The sequence below is a fragment of the Panthera leo genome, chromosome D3, assembly GCF_018350215.1.
Source record: "Panthera leo isolate Ple1 chromosome D3, P.leo_Ple1_pat1.1, whole genome shotgun sequence".
NCBI lineage: Eukaryota > Metazoa > Chordata > Mammalia > Carnivora > Felidae > Panthera > Panthera leo.
In genome coordinates this window covers 9,847,110-9,871,294 of record NC_056690.1, presented here as the reverse complement: position 1 = coordinate 9,871,294, position 24,185 = coordinate 9,847,110, and the positions used below count along the sequence as shown (strand labels likewise).

The following is a 24,185-nucleotide window of genomic DNA, read 5'->3' as shown; positions in this document are numbered from 1 at the left end:
CTCACTGTATAATCGGTTTTTAAATAGGCAAAAATGCAGGAATTAATCATTTAAATTGCTGATACTGTTGATTAACTTTTCTTGCCTTAGTTTCTCAGTGAAAAAGGACACTAAGTCTCCCTTGCAAGGTTCTGTGAGGCTCAGAGGAGGAGGCATGCTAACCGCACGCACTGTGCGGCCACAGGGGGCGCCGTCAGCACATGGCAGCTGATGGGATCCGTGTGACTTAAACCCTGGTTTAGCCTGTCAGTTCAGAATTCCTTTTCTCTTCATGATAAAAACATCTTAATAATTGCAAAGAAGGCCCCAGAAAAGTCCCAACAATGGAAGCAAGTGTTTTCTATTTGAAAGGCTAAATTCTGTAAATTCTTTAATTAATCCACGGAGAGAAATACTCTTGGTAAAGGCAGAAGAGGCAGAGTTATCCAGTATCTCTGGGAAAAATGAAAAACCCAGATTTCACCTAGAAGGTTAGGTTGGTTGTATTTTTTCTTAACAGAAAATAATTGTAAGCTAAACACTTGTGTGATTTTAACGAGTGCTTTTTAACACACGATTTAGTATTTGTATGCCCACGAACTCTCTAATAGTTAATTTTAATGTTCGATAGCCTGTAACTGCCTGCTACTTCAATTGAATTTTTAACTTGCCTGTTTTCAAGTGTGATGGTTTACAACATTAAGTAAAAAGGTCACTTGTACTGTTTCAGAATGTTGTGTTTTTGTCTCATTTTATTCACCGCCTCTACACGCGCCTTTTACTGTTCTGTTTTTCTCTTTAGCTACCCTCATACCACCCAAGGCAATCTTCCACCTGGACAGTTTCTGGGCTGGCCACCGGGAGCTCTCTTGTGCTGGAGGGGATGGGAGAAATGCCTTTTCTCCCAGGGACTCGGTGTGCTCCCCGTGAAATACTGCGTATTTCTGTCAGCACTCCAGACCTTAGCCTCCCAAATCAAATTGCTACTTGCCATCCTAGCGGAACTTCCTGCTTTGGGCTGATTCTGGCCACCTCATTATTTCGTTTGGAAATGCATCATTAAATACATCATTTCGTGTTGTCATTGTGAGTGTATGTTCGTCCCAAAGCCTAAAAATAATATTGTGATATTTTCTACCTAGGAGCTAAAGGTCAGTATTTTGGCTCTTGCCACCCAAATCCTGACTGGATGTGATGAAGTGTTGGAAATGCTACAGCAGGTCACAACTGCCCTCATAAATAGTGACCTAGCTGACCGTGAGCAGAGGTGAGGAAATGGGTCGTGAGCTGTGGCCTGCTGCCCTTCAGGAAGCAGAATTGCTTATGAAAGCAAAATCTCTTAGAACAGAACATCAAATGTTCATTTAATATAGAGGGATTTTTGTGAGACTAGGTTGAAATGGCAACTGTTTTCAATGCCAAGTGCAATCGAACTCTTTAATGGTGCTTTTAGGTGAGACTGGGCCGCCAGCCAGAGTCTGAGGGGGCGGCGAGGCTCTGGTGCACAGCCTCCCCGCCGACATTCGGGTCTGCCACCATCATCGCCCCCAAACTGGCCTTTCCTTCCATCATCTAGCTCAGCGGCACATGCACTTGGTGTCCTCGTGATAAGTACTTTAGACAGCCAGGTGACTTAGTGACACAGAAGATTAACTGCCATGCGAAAGATGACACTGACATAATGTCTTAAAATTTTACTGTGATTTTACTTCTTCAAGTATAGGAGTGACCTCTGTAGAGGGTAATCTTCTCTCTCCCAGTAATAAAGCTCTTTCTTAGCCCTCCCCATAAAAATTTCTGCTAATGGTTTGCCGTTACATCTGTGTGTGATAATGATTTTAATGTTAGAGATGCTGATCCAAAACAGCCCCTCAGTGTAATTTTTCCTCTGGTAACCCTGTCTGTCCCCATGTCCCTTGTTTCCTGCCCATTCCCAGAGAGTTGGTGGCCACATTGGAACTGGGGGCAGTATAACCCAGATAGGCATTGCACGAGGGCTTGTTAAGTCGTATGGGGCCCATTGCTGGGGCTTGTGGTACAGATTTGGCCTCCTCACCCCCCACCTGCCCCCCGCCTGCCAGGGAGGAGAGAGAGTCTGAGAGCCTGGGAGATGGGAGGTCTGTTTCTTGTTCCAACCCCAGTACCCCAAGTAGCCTCAGAGAATTTCTATAACCCACGTCTTTCTTTGGGTGAGTCAAATACCTTAATTCTTCTGGCAGAGGATTGGGATATTAAGAATGTGATTTTAGGTAATCATTTTACAATATATACATCTATCAAATAATTGTTATACACCTTAAATTTATACACTGTTCTGTCTCAATAAAATGGGGGGATGTGATTTTAAAGACAAAAGAAAAATCTGTGTTGTAGCTAGTTACTTTCTCTCTGTCGGAGACTGCATACAGCACAGCGATCTAAAGTTCCAGTGCCAAGGGAACTCTGCCTGTGGTAACTACCTAGAGTAGCCGTCTGCATGTTAGAACCCACTGATAAAGTGCTTCCGAGGTGCTATGATACGCACCGTGTCAACTCAGGTTGACAGTGAAATCTCTTACTTGGTTTCTGTTCTCTCCCTCTCCCTCAGTGGTAGAAGGTGGGAGATTTGTGGACCGAACTGCTGTAGCTAGAAGTGCTTAAGCAGTTCAAGGAAATGCAGTTTAAGAGAATTTGTCAGATAAAGAGGACGGTTGCTTCTTCACGTGATTAGGAATTGCTTAAGCCATTGTTTTCTTGAACTTTTTGTAGGTTAAAAGGCTTGGAACAAGTTACTAAGGCTACTATGCTTGGTCACCTTCTTCCAGTGTTACTGACTTCCCTGATGCATCCAAATTTACAGACTCTGACCATGGCCGATGCCCTGATGCCTCAGCTGGTCCAGTTGGTACTCTATACCAGTCAGGTACGGTCCCTGGTGTGCCAAAGTAAGCTGCTCTTCGGCCCGCCCACCTCTCGCATTGCGGCTGTATTTATTGAAGGCAGAGTAAACATGGCCATGTCTTTCAGAAGCCAAGGGAAATAATAGTGGAATGAAGGAAAACATAATAAAAAAGAAACCGAAATATTAAGGAGAAACGTTTTGTTTGACTAAATTACTTACTGCGATCTTCTAGCAAGTGTTGATCACTGGTCAGCTGTGAAAATGCTAATCTGCAATGCTATGGAGATCCTACCATTGTATTCAGCCTCCTGAGGCCTTGCGGGCTATCGGTGACTGATAGAAAGGATATGTGCCATGACAGCATTAAATAAAATGATATTGAGTGGTCTAAGTCGCAAAGCATTTCTTCGTGAAGGAGGACAGACTAGGATTGTAAAAAGATGACTTAAGTGAGAATTCTAAATTTGGCTGTAGTACCATCCAGATAACTGACAGTAAGCACTTTAAGACATGATGATGGTTTTGTGTTTCAGACGGCTTTGCTGCTTAAAACCCAGTGTCCAGTTTTTGCCGAGGTGGGCTGTTCCCCATGTGGTGCATCAGACCAGAAGGGCAGGCTGTTCCCCGATCAGAGGTGAAAGATGCTGCTTCCTTGCTGGAACCCCTGCCTTGTTTTCTTCTGGTGAAAGCCTCGTTCTCCTTTTACGACACTGAATTCTAGCAGGGATTTTGTAACTGGGAAAAGAGACTTCAGGGTCACGTTTTCCAGATAATTCTAGAATTGCTTTATAGATTTATAGGATCAGGTGAGAATAAATTCCCCACAGATCAAGAGATTAAAGATTGACAGGCTCTCCTATACCAACGATGGCGATGTAAAATACTATGACTTTGGCAAATAGGTTGACAGTTTCTTAAAAAGTTAAGTGTACACCTGCCACATGACCTAGCTATTCCACCTCTAGGTATTTACACAAGAAAAAGGAAAGCATAGCTTCTTACAAAGACTTGTATATGAAGGTTCATAACAGCCTTACTTGGAGGAGCCCAACACGAGAAACAGCCCTAATGTCTATCAACGGGGGAAGGGATAAATGAGTTGCAGAGTATTAGAATATTCCTACGACGGAATCCTACCCAGCAATAAAAGTGAATGAATGGTTGATACATGCGACAATAGGAACGATTTCAGAATCCTTATGCTGCGCAAAAGAAGCCAGATCCCCTCAAAAAGAACATGCCATATGATTCCCTAGATAGGAAACTATAGACGATGTAAACTCATTTCTAGTGATAGAAAGCAAAAAATGATTGCCTGGATTACCAAGCGAAGGAAGGAAACTTCACTAGTATATACCTATGTCCAAACTTACCAAGTTGTACACTTTAAATATGGGCAGTTGATTACGTGTCAGTTACACCTATCAGAGCAGTCTTCAACAATGCCAATCAGAAAGGGGCGACTTTGCAGGTTTCTCTAGAAGAGCGTGGTATCCAGTGCAGCTTTGCGTAGTGACGCAACTTTGCCCCCGTGCTGTCCGGGATCATCAGCCATAGCCACACGCTGTTCACGATGACTTGTGGTGTCGCTCGTGTGATGAAGAAACTGAATCTTAAATTGTTTTCAGTTCAGATTCTGTCTACCTGGCCACACTTGACTCCGTGGCCACCACATTGCTAGTGCAGAGCTGAAAGAAGAGTGTTAATTTCACAAGAGCCAAGTATAGGTCTTAGGAGTTTGTATACCACAGCCTTGGGCTGCAAAGCCCTCGAGGGTTTAATTACAGTAGACAAGAGGACTTTGAAGGCATTCTTCTTTAGCAAAAATTAAAGTAAAAAGTCAGGTAGACTCATGGAGTTTTCAACAATTGACATTTAGATATCAACAAAAGGAACCTTGATAGGATACTAATCCTGTGGGATTTGGAAAGTGACCAATCTTAAGGGTCCTTTATAGCTTTTTTTTTTTTTTTTTTTTTTTTTTTTTTTTAAGTGACTTGAGAGTTGGTGAGGTCCTCTCCTGGGCTCTCCTCCTTGAAAAGAGAGGGGGAAATGCAAGTATCTTCTCTAGCGACAACAACAAAAGAGCCTTAAACATAGGAGCTTTTACAGTGCTTCTGATCGCCACTGATACCTAGCATTTAAAAGCTATGAGGTTGTCAGACTGCATGATGTGGAAAAGGAGAGCGACATTCCTTAACCTTTTGTATTTTACCATGTGTACCTCTTCTTTTTCCTCTCCCCGCTGCTAAGCTAAATCCCTTTCTCTGTGTCTGGTTTTAGGATGCTGGAAGAGAAGGAAGAGCCAGGCTTTCTCACTGGTTTAAAGATTCCTGCTCCATGGGCTGCTGGAAAGACCGTGGAAACCGTCCACCCTGTCAGAGACAACTATAAATTTAAAGAAACTGTCCACATCCCAGGAGCTCGCTGCTTGTACCTTAGATTTGATAGTAGATGTTCTTCACAGTATGACTATGATAAAGTAAGCAAGACTGGCTTAGTATTGGTTCCACCGCCAATAGGCTGGTTTCTTAGATGCTTCTTATTTTTCTTTGCTCCTGGTCACCATTCCCGACTTATTTCTGTCTGCAGATGTCTCTTTGGAAAACTTTAAGATACGCCTTGAAGGGTAGTGGTTGGGGAAATAACCAGCATGTCTGTGTTCGAAGAACAGTGTTTTCACAACATGTTGAAAGTGCACTTTCGTAAGCTTTTCAGAGTTTAGATCTGAGAGTCAAAGGAAGTTTTCTTTTGCCTATTGCTTACCTACTGCCTTCCTCCGGTGCTCGGAATTCCTGTGGACAGGTGATTTGCATTCGTCTAGAAAGATCGTACTGCCCGATTCTGGGGCTTCTCACGTATTCTTTGGGAGAAGATGGCCTTTTAGAAGAGTTTCAGACGTGCTAGGATCTGTTTTCTTTTTATTATTTGTTCTTTGTTGTCAGTACCTCAGGGCCCACATAGATTTTGAGGAAGAGTAGTTTCTGACGTGTAGTGGCTTGATAATTTTAAGTGGAAGGAAACATTTGAGGGGTTGAAGTGTTTTCTTCTGTTGATGTGGTTGTGTTGCAAACCATCATGTTGAACTTCTGAGGAAAGAGGAATGTGACTGTGACGTGTCACCTCGTAAAAGAACAACCGAAGGGTTATCCACTAGCTTTGTACGTACGCAGGACTATTTTTATGTAGTTGTATGTAGATTGTTAGCTCCTCTGTAGAGTGTTAGGGTGAAAGGTCTTAAATCCTTCCAGGGGAGATTTTTAGGTTAAATAATAAAGGACTTCTTAACTGTATGTACTCTGAGGTGGTGAAACCCATCACTGAGCAAATGATAGGGTCCCCTTCCCCCTTATCTTTTAGGATAGTGAAAACTGTCAGGTGTCGGGAGGGGCTTAAGATACGTCTCCAAAACTCAGGTTAGCTGGAAGCAGGAGAATTTAGAAAATGGCCTTTCATGGGCCTTTCAAAAAAGAAACGTCTTGCCATCAGCCTGCCCCACTTCATGGCTCCTGACATCAGCTACCCCCATTTCCTAGATTCAGGTGATAGGACTGTTGAAAATAGAAATGGAGAGGTTGCCATATCAGTCGGTGTCATTTTGTTTCTCCTTTAAAACCAGTGATTCGCATCCTCTGACCTACGCTAACCAACACCTGCGGTAGACGTTTAGCGTTAAATGTGGAGGCACAGGGAGGCTTCCTACACAGATAAAAGGAACATTTACTTTTCCAGTGGTCCCTGGTTGGTATCAGCAAAAGGTCCAAAAGGGTAAGAAAGCACAACATGATAAGTGTCAGGGGCTAAAAATGTAGCCTCTAGATCCAAACTGAGCTCTCCTGTGCAGTCAGAGGTGGTCAGAGTGCACATGAGAAGACAGGAGTTGGAGTTTACGGAAACCAGAGCTTCATTCTTCCCAGGGAAGTATTTGAATGCCAAGGGACCTCTAAATATCTCTCCTGCGTATTAGAAAGTTGGTTAATTGCACATAAATGAATAACCTTTATTGCGGAAAAGTACTGATCCATGAAAACTGACCCAAGAAGCAGCAGCGCCTTTTCTGGCCTAAATTTATGTCATTTTCTTTTTACCCCATTAAGCAACATTCAAAGGATGTATGGCTTATTTTCAATTTGTTGCGTTTTTAAAAATCCTCATGCATTGAGTTTTTGGGTTTTGTGTTTTTTTGTTTTTTGCCTTTATTTCGTTGTGTTAGATATAACCGTCTTTCCATCTGTATTTGCTCACTTTATTAATTTGGGGGAGGACTTCAGGGGGCAAACCGTACCAGTTATTAATGAGTTATACGTCATTACTTAGCATTAAAATAACTACTTAAAAATATGTGTAATAGCTGAGTAGACCTATGTTAATGTGAGGTCCCCAGGCAGTTAAATTGTGGCAATACCTGTTGCATCCAAACTAGTATCAGTTATACCTTAAAAAATCAGGGAATATTCTACTGTAATGACATCAGTGCCTGGTTATGAATGTATTTTTAAACAAACACTTTTTTGCAGCCTTTTTATTTGTAGATGTTGTTTTTGTTTTTCTTTTACAGTCTAACAGTATATTTTCTGTTTTGAAGTTGGTGATATATGCGGGGCCTAACACAAACAGTAGGAAGGTTGCTGAGTATGGAGGCAACACACTGGGATATGGCAGCCGTAGTGTCTTAGGAACTGGCTGGCCCAAAGACTTGGTGAAGGTATGGTATCCAGTCAGATTCACTTCCTCGAAAAGAAAACTGAACTCCCGTTCCTTCCAGGCCCGAGTATTAACTCTAATTCCAGAAAAAGAAGAAAAAAAAAAAAAAAAAGGTCTGTGGGTGCTTTTGTTGAGCTGGAGCCATCTTGCCGGGTCTGTAAACTCACTGCCTCATTCAGAATGACCGTCCTTGTAGGGCATTGTCAGACCCCTGTTGGCTCCAGAACTGGCATCTGTTCCCCAGGTTACTCCAGGGACTGAGGTGCCCACGGCATTTCCTTCCCTGTCCATTAGATGAAGGCCTGCTAGTTCTTTCAGCTTGCTTGTCTGCACTCTCCCGTGATGGGCACCCTAGGTTAAAAATGTGGAATCCGTGTTTTCGAATGAATTTGGGCCTTTGGAGCAACAGTAATGATCCTTCTCAGATGGATGAGATTCCAGTCATGCTTTGTAATTTGGGCCCTGGAACTACAACAGATCTACCTAGGCTATGAATATGAGCTGAAATGCCTCTCCTGAACCTGAAAACCTCTCCAAAGTCTGTTCTGGAAGCTTGTGTCTCGTGTGTGTTACCTACCCTCTTTAATTCAGCGGTAGATAGCAAGTTATGTCCAGGGGTGTAGTTTGGATGCATCCAAATCTGCATCGGCACGACACTTTTAATCGTTCTCTCATTTCCTATGTTTTGTTCATTACTCGTGGTGTTGGTTCCGCAATACAGAGCAAGGTCTCGCAGCACTCTGTTCTTCAAGATCCAGGCCGTTTGCCTGCCTCCCCGGCACAAGTGAGGTGGTGGGGAGGGGGGAGGGCAGAAAGAATAGAAGTCTGAGGAATCGATTGAAATTATGGTCAAGATTTAATCTATACTCCGATCCTGCTATTGGGTGATCGTGGCCCGTTTCCCAGATGCCTCGTCCCCAGACTACCTGGTCAGGAGAGACCCCCGGAAGGCTGGTGTCCAGAGGAGAGAGGGGATGGAGTTTGAGTCAAACGTGCGATTGAGAAAAGGAGTGAATTATTGCTGTGGCCCTTTTGAAAGTAAATCTCTGAAATTCATTGCTCTCTTGAAAATCATGTGTCTTTTTTTTTTTTTTTAAAGTGTATTTTCCCCCCCTTAAATTTTAAGGTGGAAGGAGATACAGTCACCTTCTCCTTTGAAATGAGAAGTGGCCGTGAACACAACACTCCCGATAAAGCTATGTGGGGCTTTGCTTGCACAGTTCGCGCTCAGGTACTGGAACCTAACCACCGCTGTGGGCATAATGTACTTTCTCCTGTGTGCCTTGCTTACAGACGTCATATTTGCCCCGGAGACCGGGCAGAATATGAGCTGTTTCATCCATCTCTTCCATTGGTCAGTAGTAGACTACTTTCATAAGTAGTAGTTTTGTGGACTAAAACTAGCTGTGACCTAAAATCCGTTTAGCGGCACAGACAGAACCCACTGCTAGGGGCTCCATCTTCAAAGCCTGGAGAGGTAATCTGCCTCTAGCATCTTTCCATGGGGTGAAGGAGACCCGAACACCTAATAGAAGTAAGCATTGGGATTCCGGGTTTTTAGAGTGGTAGGATCAGATTTTCATTCTATTCTCAAAGGCTCCGTCTCTGCTTAATTGGGTATGTTATACTCTGTATATGGTCCATTGAAACCCTGTATGCGGGTTCAGTCTACTCCTTTTAGTGCCAAATAGTTACTTCCCTGCCCGTGAATCTATGTGAATTCTTTTCCCAGCCGGAAAAAAATGAGAGAGTGGTAGGAGTTCTACTAGCCCCTTGAGTTGCTTGATTTGTAAAACCTATTTTAGACTTGGAGATGGCTTAAGTTTCACTAAGCTGACACACTCTAGAGCGGAAGTACCTGCTAGAATGGAAGCTCCGTGAGGGCAGGAATCTTTGTTCTCTGCTGTATTGCAAGGGCCTAGAACAATGACTGGTACACAGTAGGTACTCAAATATTTGTTGAACGAACTCAGTATGAGAATTGACAACGTCTTGGTTCGAGCACAGGATGGAGGTGACCCAACGAAGTAGTGACTTATACCTGGATAGGCACAGCAGAGAGGAATCGACCCAAAGAATCTTGCACGTGATTTGTGCTCTCTCTAATATGGAGTCTTATCAGCTCTTCTCTCTCCAGAATTGTGTTCAGCCTTCACTCTGTGCCACCATCTTTCTGCTCATGGTGTTGGGTGCTGTGCCTGTGTCCCATAGCGATAGTACTCGACGCTGCTCTGTGAGCCCCTGTGGTTGGGGACCCGTGCAGCGCGGTGCACACGGGTCGAAGCGCCCCGCCGTGCACGCTGACCAGTGTGGTCTGCCCCTGTCTGCGTTGCAGGAGTCGTCGGAGGATGTGTCCGGAGGCCTGCCCTTTCTGGTAGACCTGGCTCTAGGTCTGTCCGTGTTAGCTTGCTCCATGTTGAGAATCCTGTACAATGGACCAGAAATCACCAAAGAAGAAGAAGCCTGTCAGGAACTGTTGCGGTCCAAACTTTTACAAAGGTAAAAGGCTCAGATAGGGCTAGTTTTGCTCACAAAGGCGAAAGAACTTCATGTGGCAAACTACTTTGAGTCCGTTTCGCAGCTCATTGTGCATATTGCCTGACAATCCCGAGGGTGTCATTGTCGTTAAGAAAGAAGATGAAAAGTGCCTTTTGGCCCTTACTTTACTAAATTTGAAATTACAGCCTTGAACTGCAGAAGCTTTTCTCCAACCCAAATAGTGCATAATTAAATTCAAGGATCCCCTAAAGGATGAGTAGATGAGTGATAAAGCAAACATATCAAAATGTTTATTCTAGAATCTAGGCGGCGGGTATATGGGTGTTAACCTTGGAATGCTTTCAGCTTTGCTATATATACTTAAAAGTTTTCATAATAAAATGTTGGGGAGAAGGTAAATTCCCAAAGATGCGATTTCATATAGTGCTCATTTTCCTTAGCTTCTGGGGAAGGCTTGATGAATACCTAACATATAATGTGATCCTTCAGATGTTTGGTATATCTGCAAACTTTAAGTAGCTCTTTTCAGATGGAAGAGGAGTGAAGATCCTCTTTTCTGTCTGTTCAGGTGCCAGTGGCAGGTGGAGGCCAATGGCGTGATCTCGCCTGCCCTTACTCCAAGCCCATCTCCACTGCCACTGACCATCGAAGAAGACAGAGAATTCACCTACCCCTCTGACGTCCTCGTGCCTCCTGTTGGAAACTACTTTGACCTGCCCCGGATCAGGCTGCCTCCAGGAATCATGATAAAGCTCAGGGAAATTTCTGGGCGTGCTAGACCTCAATTCAGACCAAGTATAAAGTATGTTGCTAAATGGTGCTCTGCTTTTCCCATTGGAAAAAAAAAAAACAAAACTGTTTAGACAATGGAAGGTGGTGGGGAGGGTGGTAAATTTTTTACAGTCTAGCAAGTGAGCCTTTAATTGCGCATTTACTTATGAATGCTAACCAGATACTCTGGGGAGTACCCCCAGGTGGTATTCCAGGTCCTCAGGTCTCAAGGTGTGGGCCTCCAGCTAACACTGTCTGAGCGCTTGTTAGTTCTGGAGCCCCATCTCCTACCTAGTGGATCAGAACCTCTGAGGATGGGGCCCAGTAATCGATGTTTTGACCAGTTTTCCATAAGATTCTGAGGCATGAGAAGGTTTGACAAGTTATAGGTTTTTCCATGGTGGTTTGACCGTCTACTCCTAGTCCTCAACTTGGGTTTCCTTAGTCCAGAGAGATGGTGAGGGGTCTTTGATGTAGAACATGAAGTTGTGCAGTTGCAAACGTCTTTGTAGTATTCTTGCTTCAAGTCTGGTGGCCTCTGCCCTGTCTTCTGAGACACGATTGCCCATTTCAGGGAGAAAAATTTTAAGAATAGTTGAAATTTAAAAAGAAAGAGACAGAAGTACCATTCATTTTCAGCCCAGCATCCAAATATCACAAGCTGTAATGGTGCATAAATGGTGCTAAAGATCTTTTTTTTTTTTTTTTTTTTTTTAATCCTTAGACCTATTCCAGCTTTAATACAATTCCGACACAAAATATACAAATTATAGAAAATGAAGTCTCTTTAATTTTGATTTTCATTTTATCAGCTTAAGTCAGTTTTGTCAGTTAAACAGTAAATTACTGCCAACTTGATATGAAAGCCATCATAATGTCGTGCCTCTTTATTGTAATAAAGAAGGTGTGGTTTAATGTATTTAATATATTTAAATCAAAGCCTACACCCTCCAACTGATTGAATATGGGATTGGTAATTTGAGAGCATGGCATATACTTGACTCATTTCCTTCGTAATCACAGAGAAGTAATTCAGCCCGATGTGATGGAGGAAATGGTGGTCTCCTGTGTTATTAAGCACTTGAATTTGGTCGATGCACTGCAGTCCCTAATAAATTTCCAGTATCAAGAAGAACATGCTGAGGAATATGACTTACTGTGTAAAATTATGGGAGAGACCTTCAAGAAACTCAATGCCATGGAGAGACAACTGCAGGTAAGTGAAGGCGAAAGCACTTAGATTTCTCCTACAACTGTTGGAAATAATTTCTTTCCTGGAAATGTAATGAAGTTTTTAAAAAAAATTGTTCTTAATGTTTGTTTATTTTTGAGAGAGAGAGAGAATCCAAAGCAGGCTTGGAGCTGTCAACACGGAACCTGACACAGAGCTTGAGCTCAGGAGCCATGAGATTGTGACCGGAGCCAAAGTCAGACGCTTAAGTGACTGAGCCGCCCAGGTGCCCCTGTAATGAAGTTCTAAAAGGGACCTGAGGGGCATGTGGGTGGCTCAGTTGGTTAAGCACCTGATTCTTATTCTCCCTCTCAGGTCTTGATCTCAGGGCTGTGAGCTGAGGCCCCACATTGGGCTCCATGCTGGGCATAAAGCCTACTTTAAAAAAAAAAAAAAAAGTGACCTGAAGTTTTGAAACATTAGGACTAAGATTTCCAAATTTGCAGATAGCACTTGTTTTAGTTTTGTCCCTATTCTCGCATTGTTTTATTTTTTAATGTACCTATTAGAGTGTTGCAGAATTGGAACAGAAATGGCAAAGTGAGGTTGATGACGCCATGCAGGGGAAGCTGGAGAACAACATGCCCTTCTTCTATGATTACCATTTTAATGAGGTGAGCAAGTTGTAGGCTCGATCACTGGGGCTTTGGTATTTACAGTGCAAAGGTATATATCACGTATGTGTAGAGACCAAATAATGATTCTTGTTGAGATGTCGCACACACCAAAATGTATCCATTCTTGACGGAGATTAAATAAGATTGATTAGATCAACGTATCAATGATACAAATAATAAATTATTCATTAGGCTGTTCTTAACTGATTAATAGTTTTATCAGGAAGTTACCAGCAATGTCAAATTTTGCTTCCAAGCCTTCAAAAACAAAAGGCGGTTATAGGTACTGGAGAAGTCCCCAGAAAGTAGTCAGTGCCATCTGTAATCATTAAAATATCAAATAATTACTTACAAATGTGCTCTGGTGTACAAATAGGGACCAGAGGTGGTGGGTTTTCTCCCCCCGCCCCCGAGATTCTCTGTTCCTTTTAACATGAACGGTAAAACTCAGTTTTTGCAGATCCTGCCTACCATCTTTTCTTGATTTTTCCTTCTTTAGAACAAAATGAAAGAACTAGAACTTCTGTGTTCAATGAAGGAAGTCTCCTTTGATGGAAATGATCTTGAAAACATGGTCCTGTCACTGAGGTTAGTGATGTTAATAACTACACAAAGCTAATTTACTACTGTGATGCTTACACTGTGATGACGTATACTCTTAGGAGATACTTCTTAAAAATCTGATGCGTTCACTGAATATTTGAGTTGGAACTCAGTTTGTAAACATGGAAATTTTTAGCTTAGCCTTCAAAACTCAGCATAGGTGCATCTGAAACTGGGCAAAGGGAGCTGACACTGGTCCGTTGACAAGCCTGCTCCTCTCTGATAGGGAAGGGGGGAAGGGGAGCGATATTTCTCAGCTTTCTTTGGCTTGGTCTCCCCCTATCTTCTCGTATCCTTTATAATTACGAAACTTGGGTTTCGGTGAAGCTGAGAACGACTAAATGCACATTAGCCTTTCCTTCCAGGGAGAAGTTCCTACAAGAAGTGAATTCTCTTACTCAGAAACCGTCGCACCCACTGGCTAAAACGAAGACGTTAGTCAAGAGTTTGATGAACCGAGCCGAGCTGCTGTTACATGTCACCATTGCGGCCCAGTCCGGCCTCACAAGAAGCATCTCGGGGACCCCTGCAGAAACTCCGGGTACAAAGCCAGCCCTGCACGGGCTCTCTGCACTAGCCCGTTTGTAGAAAATACACACCAGCTCCTTAAAGAGAAATCACTCTTGTGTTCTCATAGGAAGGAGAAAAAGAAATTTCAGCATTTTTTTATTCTACCTTTTACTTTCTCATCGAATTCATGTGGTGGCTTGTGAGTCCGTCTGAGCGTCAGGTGTGCCTCCTCACCTGCCTTACTCGGTGTTTCTTGGGAGCATCTTGGGAGCCCAGTAACGTGGATTTTTAGTTTTGGGCTTGTCGCTTTCATAGTAATGTGCATAATTAGTCAACATTATGAATCTTGTAATGCATCACATTTTCCTCTTAAAGCCGAGTTTATATTGCACATATAGTCATTATGTGGAACCTTCTAACATCAGTTTCACTGTTTTTTTTCCTGGTCACATTTTAATTGTTAGCCTGAAAGGACATTCCTCAGGAAAATCAATGAGTCTTCTTTCTTAAGCCTGATCCCCAACACTGGGCATAGCCTGTAATGACCAGTGTTACTACTTTTTTTTTTTTTTTTACTTTTTTTTTTTTTTTTTTAATGTTTCTTTATTTTTGAGAGAGATAGAGACAGAATGTGAGTGGGTTAGGGACAGAGAGAGAGGGAGGCACAGAATCCGAAGCAGGCGCCAGGCTCCGAGCTGTCAGCACAGAGCCCGATGTGGGGCCCAAACCCATGAGCTGTGAGATCATGACCTGAGCCACAGTCGGACGCTCAACCTACTGAGCCACCCGGGCACCCCAACAAGTGTTATTTCTTACCTTGAGAGAGAGGATGAATAAACAGGAGACTCTGTGTTGTCTGACCCGATGGACCCTGCCAAGCAAGCAAACTGTTTTCATCCCAGCTGATGGGCCCAGGGCTCCCCTCGCATGGGAGAGAAGTCCAGGGGGACTCAGGTTTCTGACCCCCTAGTGAAAGGATACTGTTGGCTGAGAACATCCAGGGATGTGTACCAGGGTGTGTAGTGTGATCACATACTGAGACGGTGTGCTGACCACGTCCTTAGTCGCACTGAGCTTTGGTTAATTCAAGGTCCTGTAGAAAGACTTAACCACCCAGTAAGGCTGATGATGCTTTCCAAGAGGTTCTTTCCATCAGAGATCATGAACCAATAGTTTGCTGAGCAATAACATCTTCAAAAACTATTTTTTAAGACTGAAGCTGTCTAACCATTCTTTTTTAAATAATTTTTTAATGTTTTATTTATTTGGGGGGGGGGGTGGAGAGGGAGAGAGAATGAGTGGGGGAAGGGCAGAGAGAGAGGGAGACAGAATCTGCATCAGGCTCCAGGCTCTGGACTGTCAGCACAGAGCCTGAGATGGGGCTCGAACTCATGAACCATGAGATCATGACCTGAGCCGAAGTCAGACACTTACCCGACTGAGCCATCCAGGTGCCCCTAACCATTCGTAAGACCAATTCAAAATAACCTTGACTTTTTTTTTTTTTTCTTAGATGGTCTTAATATGTAGTTTTGTCATCTTCCATTAAATATTCTTCTATAACACAACTAGTTTCCTGGATAGCGTTAAGGAGTATATTTTAGAGGAAGGGCCAGTCGGATTCTAGCTCAAGTGTGATATTTACTCGCACCAACTATGATCAAAGCCAAGGTACTAGCAAATGTCAGTAAATCAGCTGAATAAATCTGGGATTAAAGGGGGAACAAAGGCTGTCTCTGAAAAAAAAAAAACCAAACAAAAAACCAGTATTTGGATTTATTTCAGTTAAGAAATTTTTTATTCTAGAAATTACTGTCTCTGTCCTCTCTGGCTTTTTAGAACGCTTATATGAAGGTGAACATTGAGAGTTTATGAAATTAAATCTTTCAGCCTTTTTTTGAAACCCAATTTAGTAAGAAAGATTCTAGTTTTTCACACTAAAATGCTTTTCTGACCCTAATATCTTGATTTTAAAGAATGGGCCTAAAAGTCACCAGTGTGCAATGCTGGCTGGATTAGAACCTCCTAGAGAATCCTGAAGTCTCCTAGAAAGCAAAGAGTATCTTTCTTAGACTGATAGCGTAGCTGTTGTTGCTGTCCTTACAAATCGGATAGCAGATACGCCAACCTTTTTATTGCTTTCTGTTTCAGCTTGTAAATCAGCTTCAGAAACAAAGGTGATATCTCATGCTGTGCGGCAGCCTGTTTTTCTTCGCAGCATGTCGGCTCCTTCTGACCTGGAAATGATTGGTAATGAAGATTTGGAATTTACTCGAGCAAATCAGAGGTAAATGACTAATGGCCAAGGTTGGATTCCCACGTGAGCTGAAGACAGTCATCAAAACACACTCCCTGAATTTCTGCTTTTGTGATCTAGCGCTGTTTTGCTTTCCCATAGGCGGCGCCACGTGACCAGCCACCGCAGCAGCTCCTTCACACTCCTGCAGTCACTGGCCATCGAGGACAGCAGGGACAAGCCCACCTACAGTGTCCTGCTGGGGCAGCTGTTTGCTTTCATCGGCACCAACCCTGACCAAGCTGTATGTCCATTTTGCTGAATACAGAGGAATACCGCCTAATGGCATGGGGGCCTGTGGCAGTCAGCAAGAGTCAGGTGGACTTCCTTCTCATGCATTTCAGGTGTCCAGCAGCAGCTTTCTTTTGGCTGCACAGACGAGGTGGCGGAGGGGAAATACTCGCAAGCAGGCCCTAGTGCACATGCGGGAATTGCTGACGGCTGCTGTGCGCGTTGGGGGTGTGACGCACCTCGTGGGTCCAGTGACGATGGTCCTTCAGGGAGGACCCAGGTTAGTTGTTTCTATTAGTTCATACCGTCCTGTCTGGAGTGTGCAAGAGGCATTCCAAAGATTATTCATGAGGCCGTATTTTAGACAGGGGTATTTGCTAACGTTTTCCCCTAAAACAATATCTTTATTTTTATTTTTGTAAAAGTATTCCACAATTTTTTTTTAACAATTGCAGCATGTGTAACAAAGTCCCTTTATTCCTCCTCTTCTGAATTCCACCCTGTTAACTAAGAGCTTGTTGTATCAATTACACACACATAAATGGCTGTTCCTCCTTGTACACAGAAGTATGTATGTGTGTGATTTTTTTCCCCTTAATTCAGATTATATTATACTACAATAGAACACTGCTATGAGAATTGTTTTGCTCATATATGTTGGATATATCTCTTTTCATGTCATTACTTCAAGATCTGCTTTATAGTTAAAAAAAATTTTTTTAATGTTTATTTTTTAAGGAGAGAGAGAGAGAGAGAGACCGAGACCGTGAGTGGGGGAGGGGCAGAGAATGGGAGGCACAGAATCGGAAGCAGGCTTCAGGCTCCGAGCTGTCAGCACAGAGCCTGACACGGGGCTTGAGCTCACGAACTGTGAGATCATGACCTGAGACAAAGTCAGATGCTTAACCAACTGAGCCACCCAGGTGCCCAACTTTATAGTTTCTTTTTAAAGTTTGTTTTGAGAGAGAGAAAGCACCTGCATGAGTGGGGAGGGGCAGAAAGAGAGAGAGAATCCCAAGAAGACTGCACTGTCAGCGCAGAGCCCAACATGGGGCTCGATCCCATGAACCGTGAGATGCATGACCTGAGCCAAAATCCAGAGTCAGATGCTTAACTGGCTGAGCCACCCAGGCACCCCTGCTTTATCATTTTTAAGAACTTCATGGACCTCTGTTATATGGATGGCTACGTCTTATTTAACTCATCCCCTTCTGGTGGACACATGGTTCATTTTCTCTTACCCTCCTTCATTTTTTCTGTTTTGTTTTATTTTTGCATTAATAGCAGTGATGTAGTAACATTCTTACACCTATATTTTTGTGTACTTTTGTGCTTATTTTACTGGATCAATTTCTTTTAAAATTTGTTTTTTAATGTTTATTTTTGAGAGAGCGCGTGCCAATGGGGGAAGGGTAGACAGAGGGAGACACAGTATCCGAAGCAGGCTCCAGGCTCTGAGTTGTCAGCACAGAGCCCGATGCAGGGCTCGATGTCACAAACCTCGAGATCGTGACCTGAGCCACCCAGGCGCCCCTTGGCGAAATTAATTTCTAAAAACCTAGTCGTAGATAAGAACTTTGAAGAACGTTTTGGATTTGTGAGGAGTTTTTCTATACTGCTCCCTACTGGGCTTCAAAGATCTTCAGATAGAAACAGAAAAGGCATTTGTCTGCAGGTCCTAGAGTAGATGCTTGGGGCTGCTTGTGTCTCCTGACAGCTCTTTGAGGAGTTCTGGCCAATAAGCAGGGGTCAGTGGCTGGAGCAAAATGTGTTAACTAGCAAGAGCTCGCATGAATATCTTGAGAAATTTCTGTGTCCATCAGGAGAGGCCAAGTTATTCTTTGGAAGCAAAACCCTCCCAGATCTCCGTGTTTACAAAACAAAACTTCAGTGCTTGCTCATGTCCAGCGCAGGTGCGCCCCAGCCCATGATACTCCCAGGAGCCCAGTAGAGGAGGCGGCCGCTGTCTCAAAAGCTGTCCGTCCCCTTGTCAGAGCTCTGGCTTATTGGCCAGGCTGGTCACATGCTCATCCAACCAAAGGGAAGCCACAAGGCACAGTGAGTAGCACTGGCTACCACAGCTTACTTCCAGAATAATTTTTCTTATCCATTTTTTTTTAACGTTTATTTATTTTTGAGACCGAGACAGAACATGAATGGGGGAGGGTCAGAGAAAGAGGGAGACACAGAATCCGAAACAGGCTCCAGGCTCTGAGCCGTCAGCACCGAGCCCGACGCGGGGCTCGGACCCACGGACCACGAGATCATGACCTGAGCCGAAGTCGGCCGCTTAACCGACTGAGCCACCCTGGCGCCCCATCCAGAATAATTTCTCCACAACCCTGGCAGCATTATTCCTTTTTCCGTCAATCGTTAATGTCATAGGTCAAACATTTGAAAAAATGCAGAAAATCCCAAAGTGTAAAGTAGAAAATCACCTGTAAATCCAGCATCTCAAGATAAAACCTGTTAACACTCTAGTGTATTTGTTCTGTCTTTATTCTAACCATAGATCCCTCCTGTAATGTCTCTAGTGGCTGTGTAGCCACTGCATCGTATTCCCGAACCTTTATTTATGGCTCAATCCCTACTTTTCATCCTTAGGTTTTATTTATTTTTGTTATTATAAACAGTATTCTATGGCCTGTCTTTGTAGATGACTCCGGATAGTTCCAGTTTTCGACTAATATTAATTGCTGTAGAATCGCCCCCAGGTTGTGTTTTTACACTGGGAAAGTCTTAGTTCATATCAATTGGATTCTCATACTCTGCTAATAATCACAGTGTGAACTTGACAAGGACACTTAGCTAATCTATTTGGGCCTTGATTTTCTCATGAGTACAATTACACTTACAGAATTCAGTGCTGCTTAGGATATTGCAGGCCTGTTTCAAATGGTTTCATTATTAAATACGTTTGGGAAATGTTGGGTACCATTCTCTTGCTCTTAGAGTTATTGTGGACCTTAACCTTGTAAGGCTCCGAGTAGTCCTACAGTAGAGAACCCTGCTTGACTTGACTTAGCCTAGGATTCCCCAGACTTCTCTAGAGCATGGGCATTGTGTTTGAGGCAACTTAAGAAATGCTGCCTAACAGTCTTCTGTGGTCCTGCAGTCTGGGAAACACTGGTGATCTCTAACATCCCTTCAGTTCGGGATTCATCTAGACACTCTTGGGTTTCTCAGAACGTGCCTGCTCTTATGTTCACGGTCTACTTGCCATGGCTCAGGAAGCCTGCATTTTGGTTCTGTTTCATAGAATTGAAGAATTAACCTGTGGTGGGATGGTCGAGCAGGTCCAGGAAGCCTTTGGCGAGACCATGACCTCTGTGGTTTCTCTGTGTGCTCGTTACCCTATCGCATGTGCAAATAGCATCGGACTCTTGTGTACCATACCTTATACCAGGTAAGCAAGGCTTTTTACTGTGGGTGACTTGCATTGCAGTGTAGTTGCTTAAATAAAAATACTTCTAAATTAAAAAATTCCCTGGGGTTTTTTTGCTTTGATTATCCGGTGACACTATCACTGTGATTAAATGAGTTTACCTCCTGCAGACACCTAGCGTTTCTATGTAAATTCCATATTATTGAATTCCTACATGATCAAAAGCGGCCAATAGGGATTATATCACATGGTCAAAAAGTAGAGGTTTGAAGGAAAGAAAAAGGCCTCTAGGAAACTATTTAATATGTTCAGCAAAAATTTTTTTGCAAATGCACATTTATTTTCTCAGTACCCTTATGAATCCCCTCGTGATAAAATATACAACTTTTTTTCTGTTATAGCAACCTTCTGTTTTTACTTGGCTATTCTATATGAACAAGCCAGAACTTGAAGTTTCTTATTTATGAAGGAAATCCTCACCGTAAAGAAGTATTTTTGTGTTTGGTTCTATGTGGCGGTAAAGAAGGATACTGGCATGTTTTCTGCCCCTTTGATAACCTGGATCTTAAGTGAGAGTTTCCTGAGGGTTGGTCAGTTATGTTTATTTCATGTACCCTTCCTGCCTGGCCCAGGAGTGAAGAGAAGTGCCTGGTTCGCAGTGGCCTTGTGCAGCTCATGGACCGACTGTGTAGCTTGAGCAGTCAGACGGAGTCCGGCTCCAGTGAGAAACAAACCAAGAAACAGAAGGTAGCCACCATGGCCTGGGCAGCGTTCCAGGTGCTTGCCAACCGCTGTGTTGAGTGGGAAAAAGAAGAAGGTAAGAAGCAGGATCCTGTTTCAGAATTCATCGATTTCTTCTGTTGATGTGTTTATTTAATTATGGGTTTAATCAATTAATGATTTCAGGAGAGCCTCTTCGTCAGCATGGTTCTCTGGAAATTTATGGGTACACTGACGTTAAATAATATCCTAGCCTAGAGGGCATTGTGCTAAATGAAATAAGCCAGACACAGAAAGACAAGTACTGAATGATCTTGCTTATATGTGAAATCTAAAAAAGCCAAACTCCTGTGGGGCGCCTGGGTGGCTCAGTTGGTTGAGCATCTGACTTCAGCTCAGGTCATGATCTCACATTCTGTGAGTTCGAGCCCCATGTCGGGCTCTGTGCTGACAGCTCAGAGCCTGGAGACTGCTTCAGATTCTGTGTCTCCCTCTCTCTACACCTCCCTGACTTGCACTCTGTCTCTCTCTCTCTCTCTCTCAAAAATAATAAACATTAAAAAAAATTTTTTAAGTACAAAGAAAAAAGCCAACTCCTAGAAACCAGGAGTAGAATGGTGGCTGCTAAGAATATTAGGAGGAGCGGGAGATGGGAAGATGTAGGTCAGAGGGTCAAACTTCCAGTTACAAAGTGAATAAGTTCTCCACACAACACACACACACACACACACACACACACAGGTAATTAGTGAGGTGGTGGATATATTAACTAGATCGCCGTAATCCTTTCAGAGTATATATACATATCTATAATCATGTAGACCTTTTAAAAAATGCACATTGAACCACCTAAATTGTGTACGACTTGTATTTGTCAGTCATACCTCAGTAAAGCTGTGGCTGGGGAGGTGGGGGGTTGGGGAATGATAATCACCTGAAAGAGTACAGTAAGCCAGCAAATTGAAAAGATACCTCATTTCCTTTTTGTCAATTCTGCTAACAGTCTCCAAATAAATACTCTTATGAAATGGTTTAGTTGCATTTTCAAGTGCCATTTCCAAATTCTGTTTTTACCAATCCAGTTGAAAAAGTGAAGTTGAATATCCCATAATATCCCAGGCCTGCGTATGCAGCTTGTTGACTTCTCTATTTATTCATTCACTGTGCACTTTATTGTCGAGAGCCAGGCGTAAGATGAACAAGACTTTGCTCTTACTCTTAAGAAATAGGGTGCAGTGGGGGAAATAGACCAATGAACAAATGATTACAGTGTGATCAGTGCCATATTTTAGGTGCACGTGAAGTGCGGAGGGAGCACAGAGGTTCCTACAGACCAGCTATGCTAGAGATTGGGCAAAGCTTCCCCAAGAAGGTGACACGTGAGTTATTCTTACAGGATAAAGAACGTTTTCATGTAGAAATAAACAGTGTGTGTAGGCACAGGGATCCAAGACAGCATAGAAAGTTGAGGAAATGACAGCTAATTTGTGTGGCTTTTTACAAGAGCTGCTTGGTGCGGGGAGGGACCTCTGGATCTACAGTGAAAATGGAAAGATCCCAAAAGGTCTTTAATTGTGTTTGAGGAGAGGTAGGATGGGGGTTTTAAAAATCAACAGGTTTTCGGGGCCCCTGGGTGGTTCAGTCAGTTAAGTGTCTGACTCTTGATCTCAGCTCAGGTCTTGATCTCAGGGTCGGGAGTTCAAGCCCCATGGTGGGCTCCACGCTGGGTGTGGAGCCTACTTAAAAAAAAAAAATTAGGGGCACCTGGGTGGCTCAGGCAGTTAAGCGTCCAACTTCGGCTCAGGTCATGATCTCAAGGTTTGTGAGTTCAAGTCCCACATCGGGTTCTGTGCTGGCAGCTCAGAGCCTGGAGCCTGCTTCCGATTCTGTGTCTCCCTCTCTCTGTGTCCCTCCTCTGCTCACACTCTGTCTCTCAAAAATGAATGTTAAAAAATTTTTTTTCAAAACAATAAAAATCAACAGGTTTTCATCACAGGAAGAAAATGGTGATTCTTCCCTATTAATCAAAATATGTTCCTTAGTTTTGTGTGAATTCTGTTCGGTTTTCATTAAAAATAATGTCTTGTCCCAACATTAAATCATTATCTTTTTTACGTGCAGATGTTATCTAATGAGGAGACACTATTTTGGTAGCTAATGGAATACTGAGTAGGTTAGAGAAAAGATTGGGCAAGAGGAGGGCTTTAATGCAGGGAGGGTGAGAGGGAGGATTCACCATGCCTGCAGGCTCGCCATGGCTTCCTCGGGTTCTCACCTTGCTTTTTCTTTTTTCTTTTTTTTTTTTCCTTTTTCTTTCTTTCTTTTTTTTTTTTTTTTTTTTTTTTAAACCCTGTAGGTGGCTCCACAGAGGCCGTGCACTCAGGGCTGGCCCGTCAGGTGTCCAGCCTTCTCACCAACCATCTTGCCCGAGCAACTGAGTGCTGTGGCAACCAGGCCGCCGGGAACGATGCCCTCCAGGATGTCCTTAGTCTTCTCAATGATCTCTCAAGGTATGGGAGGCCCAGCCGGAGCTGTGGCAGAAAGCGGCTTTCCTCTTGAATGATTGGGGTTCCTTTGGGTGGTGATTGTCTTTGAAACGTCTAAATGCTGAGGCCATCCTGACCTGCTCCTGCTTCAAGAACAATAGAGAAGAAAAGCATTGGAAAAATAGTAGTTCCAAAGTGTGAGGATTATTTAGGTGAATATCTACATTATAAGATGATATCATTTGCTTTAATGTTTTGCTGGCAACAGCTGTTAGCCTTTCAAGTAGGTACAGTTGCATTAAGTGACCCCAAGTCCTTACCCTCATCATAGAGCAAGGTAAAGAATAATCAGTCAGGACCTGTAACTGACTCATGTTCTCATACCGTGTCTTCAGAAAGAAGATAATCTGGGGGGGGGGGGGGTGGCGGTTGGTTGATAACATCCTGGGTGAGTGGTGAGGTCCACAGCGGCTTGTCTACATAAGGCTGCTGTTCTTTGGTTTCTGCTCGACTTGGTTTTCTTCTCAGTGAGATGTCACAGGTTCAGCTGGGACAGATCGCAGACTGTTGAGGCTTATGCAATACTGTGTGGTATCTTCGGTCTTGAAGCACCCCTTAAAAAGGAGTAAAAGGTTAAACGGAAAGTCTCCTAGTTTGGATTTCAGAGTCGTAGTGCCCTGTGAATCATGCTGAACTGTAGCATCGCAATTAAGTAAACATTGGGCATCAGCAGCTGCTCAGAAATGTTTCGCTTTGAGTGGTCGCTTGTGAGCCTTCATTAGATATTTACAGAAAAGCTCAGATTCAGATCTCCTTTATAAAAACACAATGCCGAATGTGTGTCTTCCTCGTGAGTCCGTTTGTTCGTCCTCATTTAGGGAACTCTCACGTCTGAGCTTCTGCAGACCAACATGCCCAGTGTCGTGTGCCTTTTCTTCCCTCTTTCCAGGAGTCACATAGGTAAAGCCATCCTGAGCCAGCCAGCTTGTGTGTCCAAGCTCCTCTCCCTGCTGCTTGACCAGCGCCCATCTCCAAAGCTCGTCCTTATCATCCTTCAGCTGTGCCGGGCGGCGCTCCCGCTGATGAGCGTGGAAGACTGTGGCAACGTGGAGCTCCCACCGTGGAGCTACTCCGTGCCCTCCCTAAACAGTGAGCAGGAGGATCCCAGCGACCCAGCGTCCAAGATAGCCTCCTTGCTCTTAGCAAAGCTGGCAGATTACGTGGTCCCAGGTGAGCAGCTCCCGGACTTCCCGGGGCAGGCCAGGCCGAGCT

At 43.5% G+C, this 24,185-nt stretch overlaps 2 protein-coding genes across 8 annotated transcripts in view; one reads left to right on the top strand and one right to left on the bottom strand.

Annotated features, from left to right (window-relative positions):
• Positions 1–24,185, bottom strand: part of LOC122204271 (60S ribosomal protein L6-like) — a 738,693-nt gene that overhangs the window by 119,866 nt on the left and 594,642 nt on the right. The gene's annotated exons all lie outside the window — the stretch shown is intronic.
• HECTD4 (HECT domain E3 ubiquitin protein ligase 4) overlaps positions 1–24,185 on the top strand; it is a 190,776-nt gene that overhangs the window by 105,442 nt on the left and 61,149 nt on the right. For 4 of the 7 annotated variants that reach the window (XM_042911718.1, XM_042911717.1, XM_042911716.1 and 1 more), the window contains 19 exons: positions 1,122–1,246; positions 2,728–2,881; positions 3,394–3,494; positions 5,144–5,342; positions 7,419–7,565; positions 8,691–8,795; positions 9,900–10,063; positions 10,632–10,865; positions 11,858–12,050; positions 12,575–12,679; positions 13,182–13,270; positions 13,651–13,826; positions 15,947–16,082; positions 16,194–16,335; positions 16,436–16,602; positions 19,582–19,728; positions 20,340–20,524; positions 22,784–22,937; positions 23,863–24,143. In XM_042911718.1, coding sequence (XP_042767652.1) covers positions 1,122–1,246; positions 2,728–2,881; positions 3,394–3,494; positions 5,144–5,342; positions 7,419–7,565; positions 8,691–8,795; positions 9,900–10,063; positions 10,632–10,865; positions 11,858–12,050; positions 12,575–12,679; positions 13,182–13,270; positions 13,651–13,826; positions 15,947–16,082; positions 16,194–16,335; positions 16,436–16,602; positions 19,582–19,728; positions 20,340–20,524; positions 22,784–22,937; positions 23,863–24,143 — 3,004 coding nt within the window. The remainder of the gene's footprint in view (positions 1–1,121; positions 1,247–2,727; positions 2,882–3,393; positions 3,495–5,143; positions 5,343–7,418; positions 7,566–8,690; positions 8,796–9,899; positions 10,064–10,631; positions 10,866–11,857; positions 12,051–12,574; positions 12,680–13,181; positions 13,271–13,650; positions 13,827–15,946; positions 16,083–16,193; positions 16,336–16,435; positions 16,603–19,581; positions 19,729–20,339; positions 20,525–22,783; positions 22,938–23,862; positions 24,144–24,185) is intronic. The other 3 variants (XM_042911721.1, XM_042911719.1, XM_042911722.1) reach the window with 2 other exon arrangements.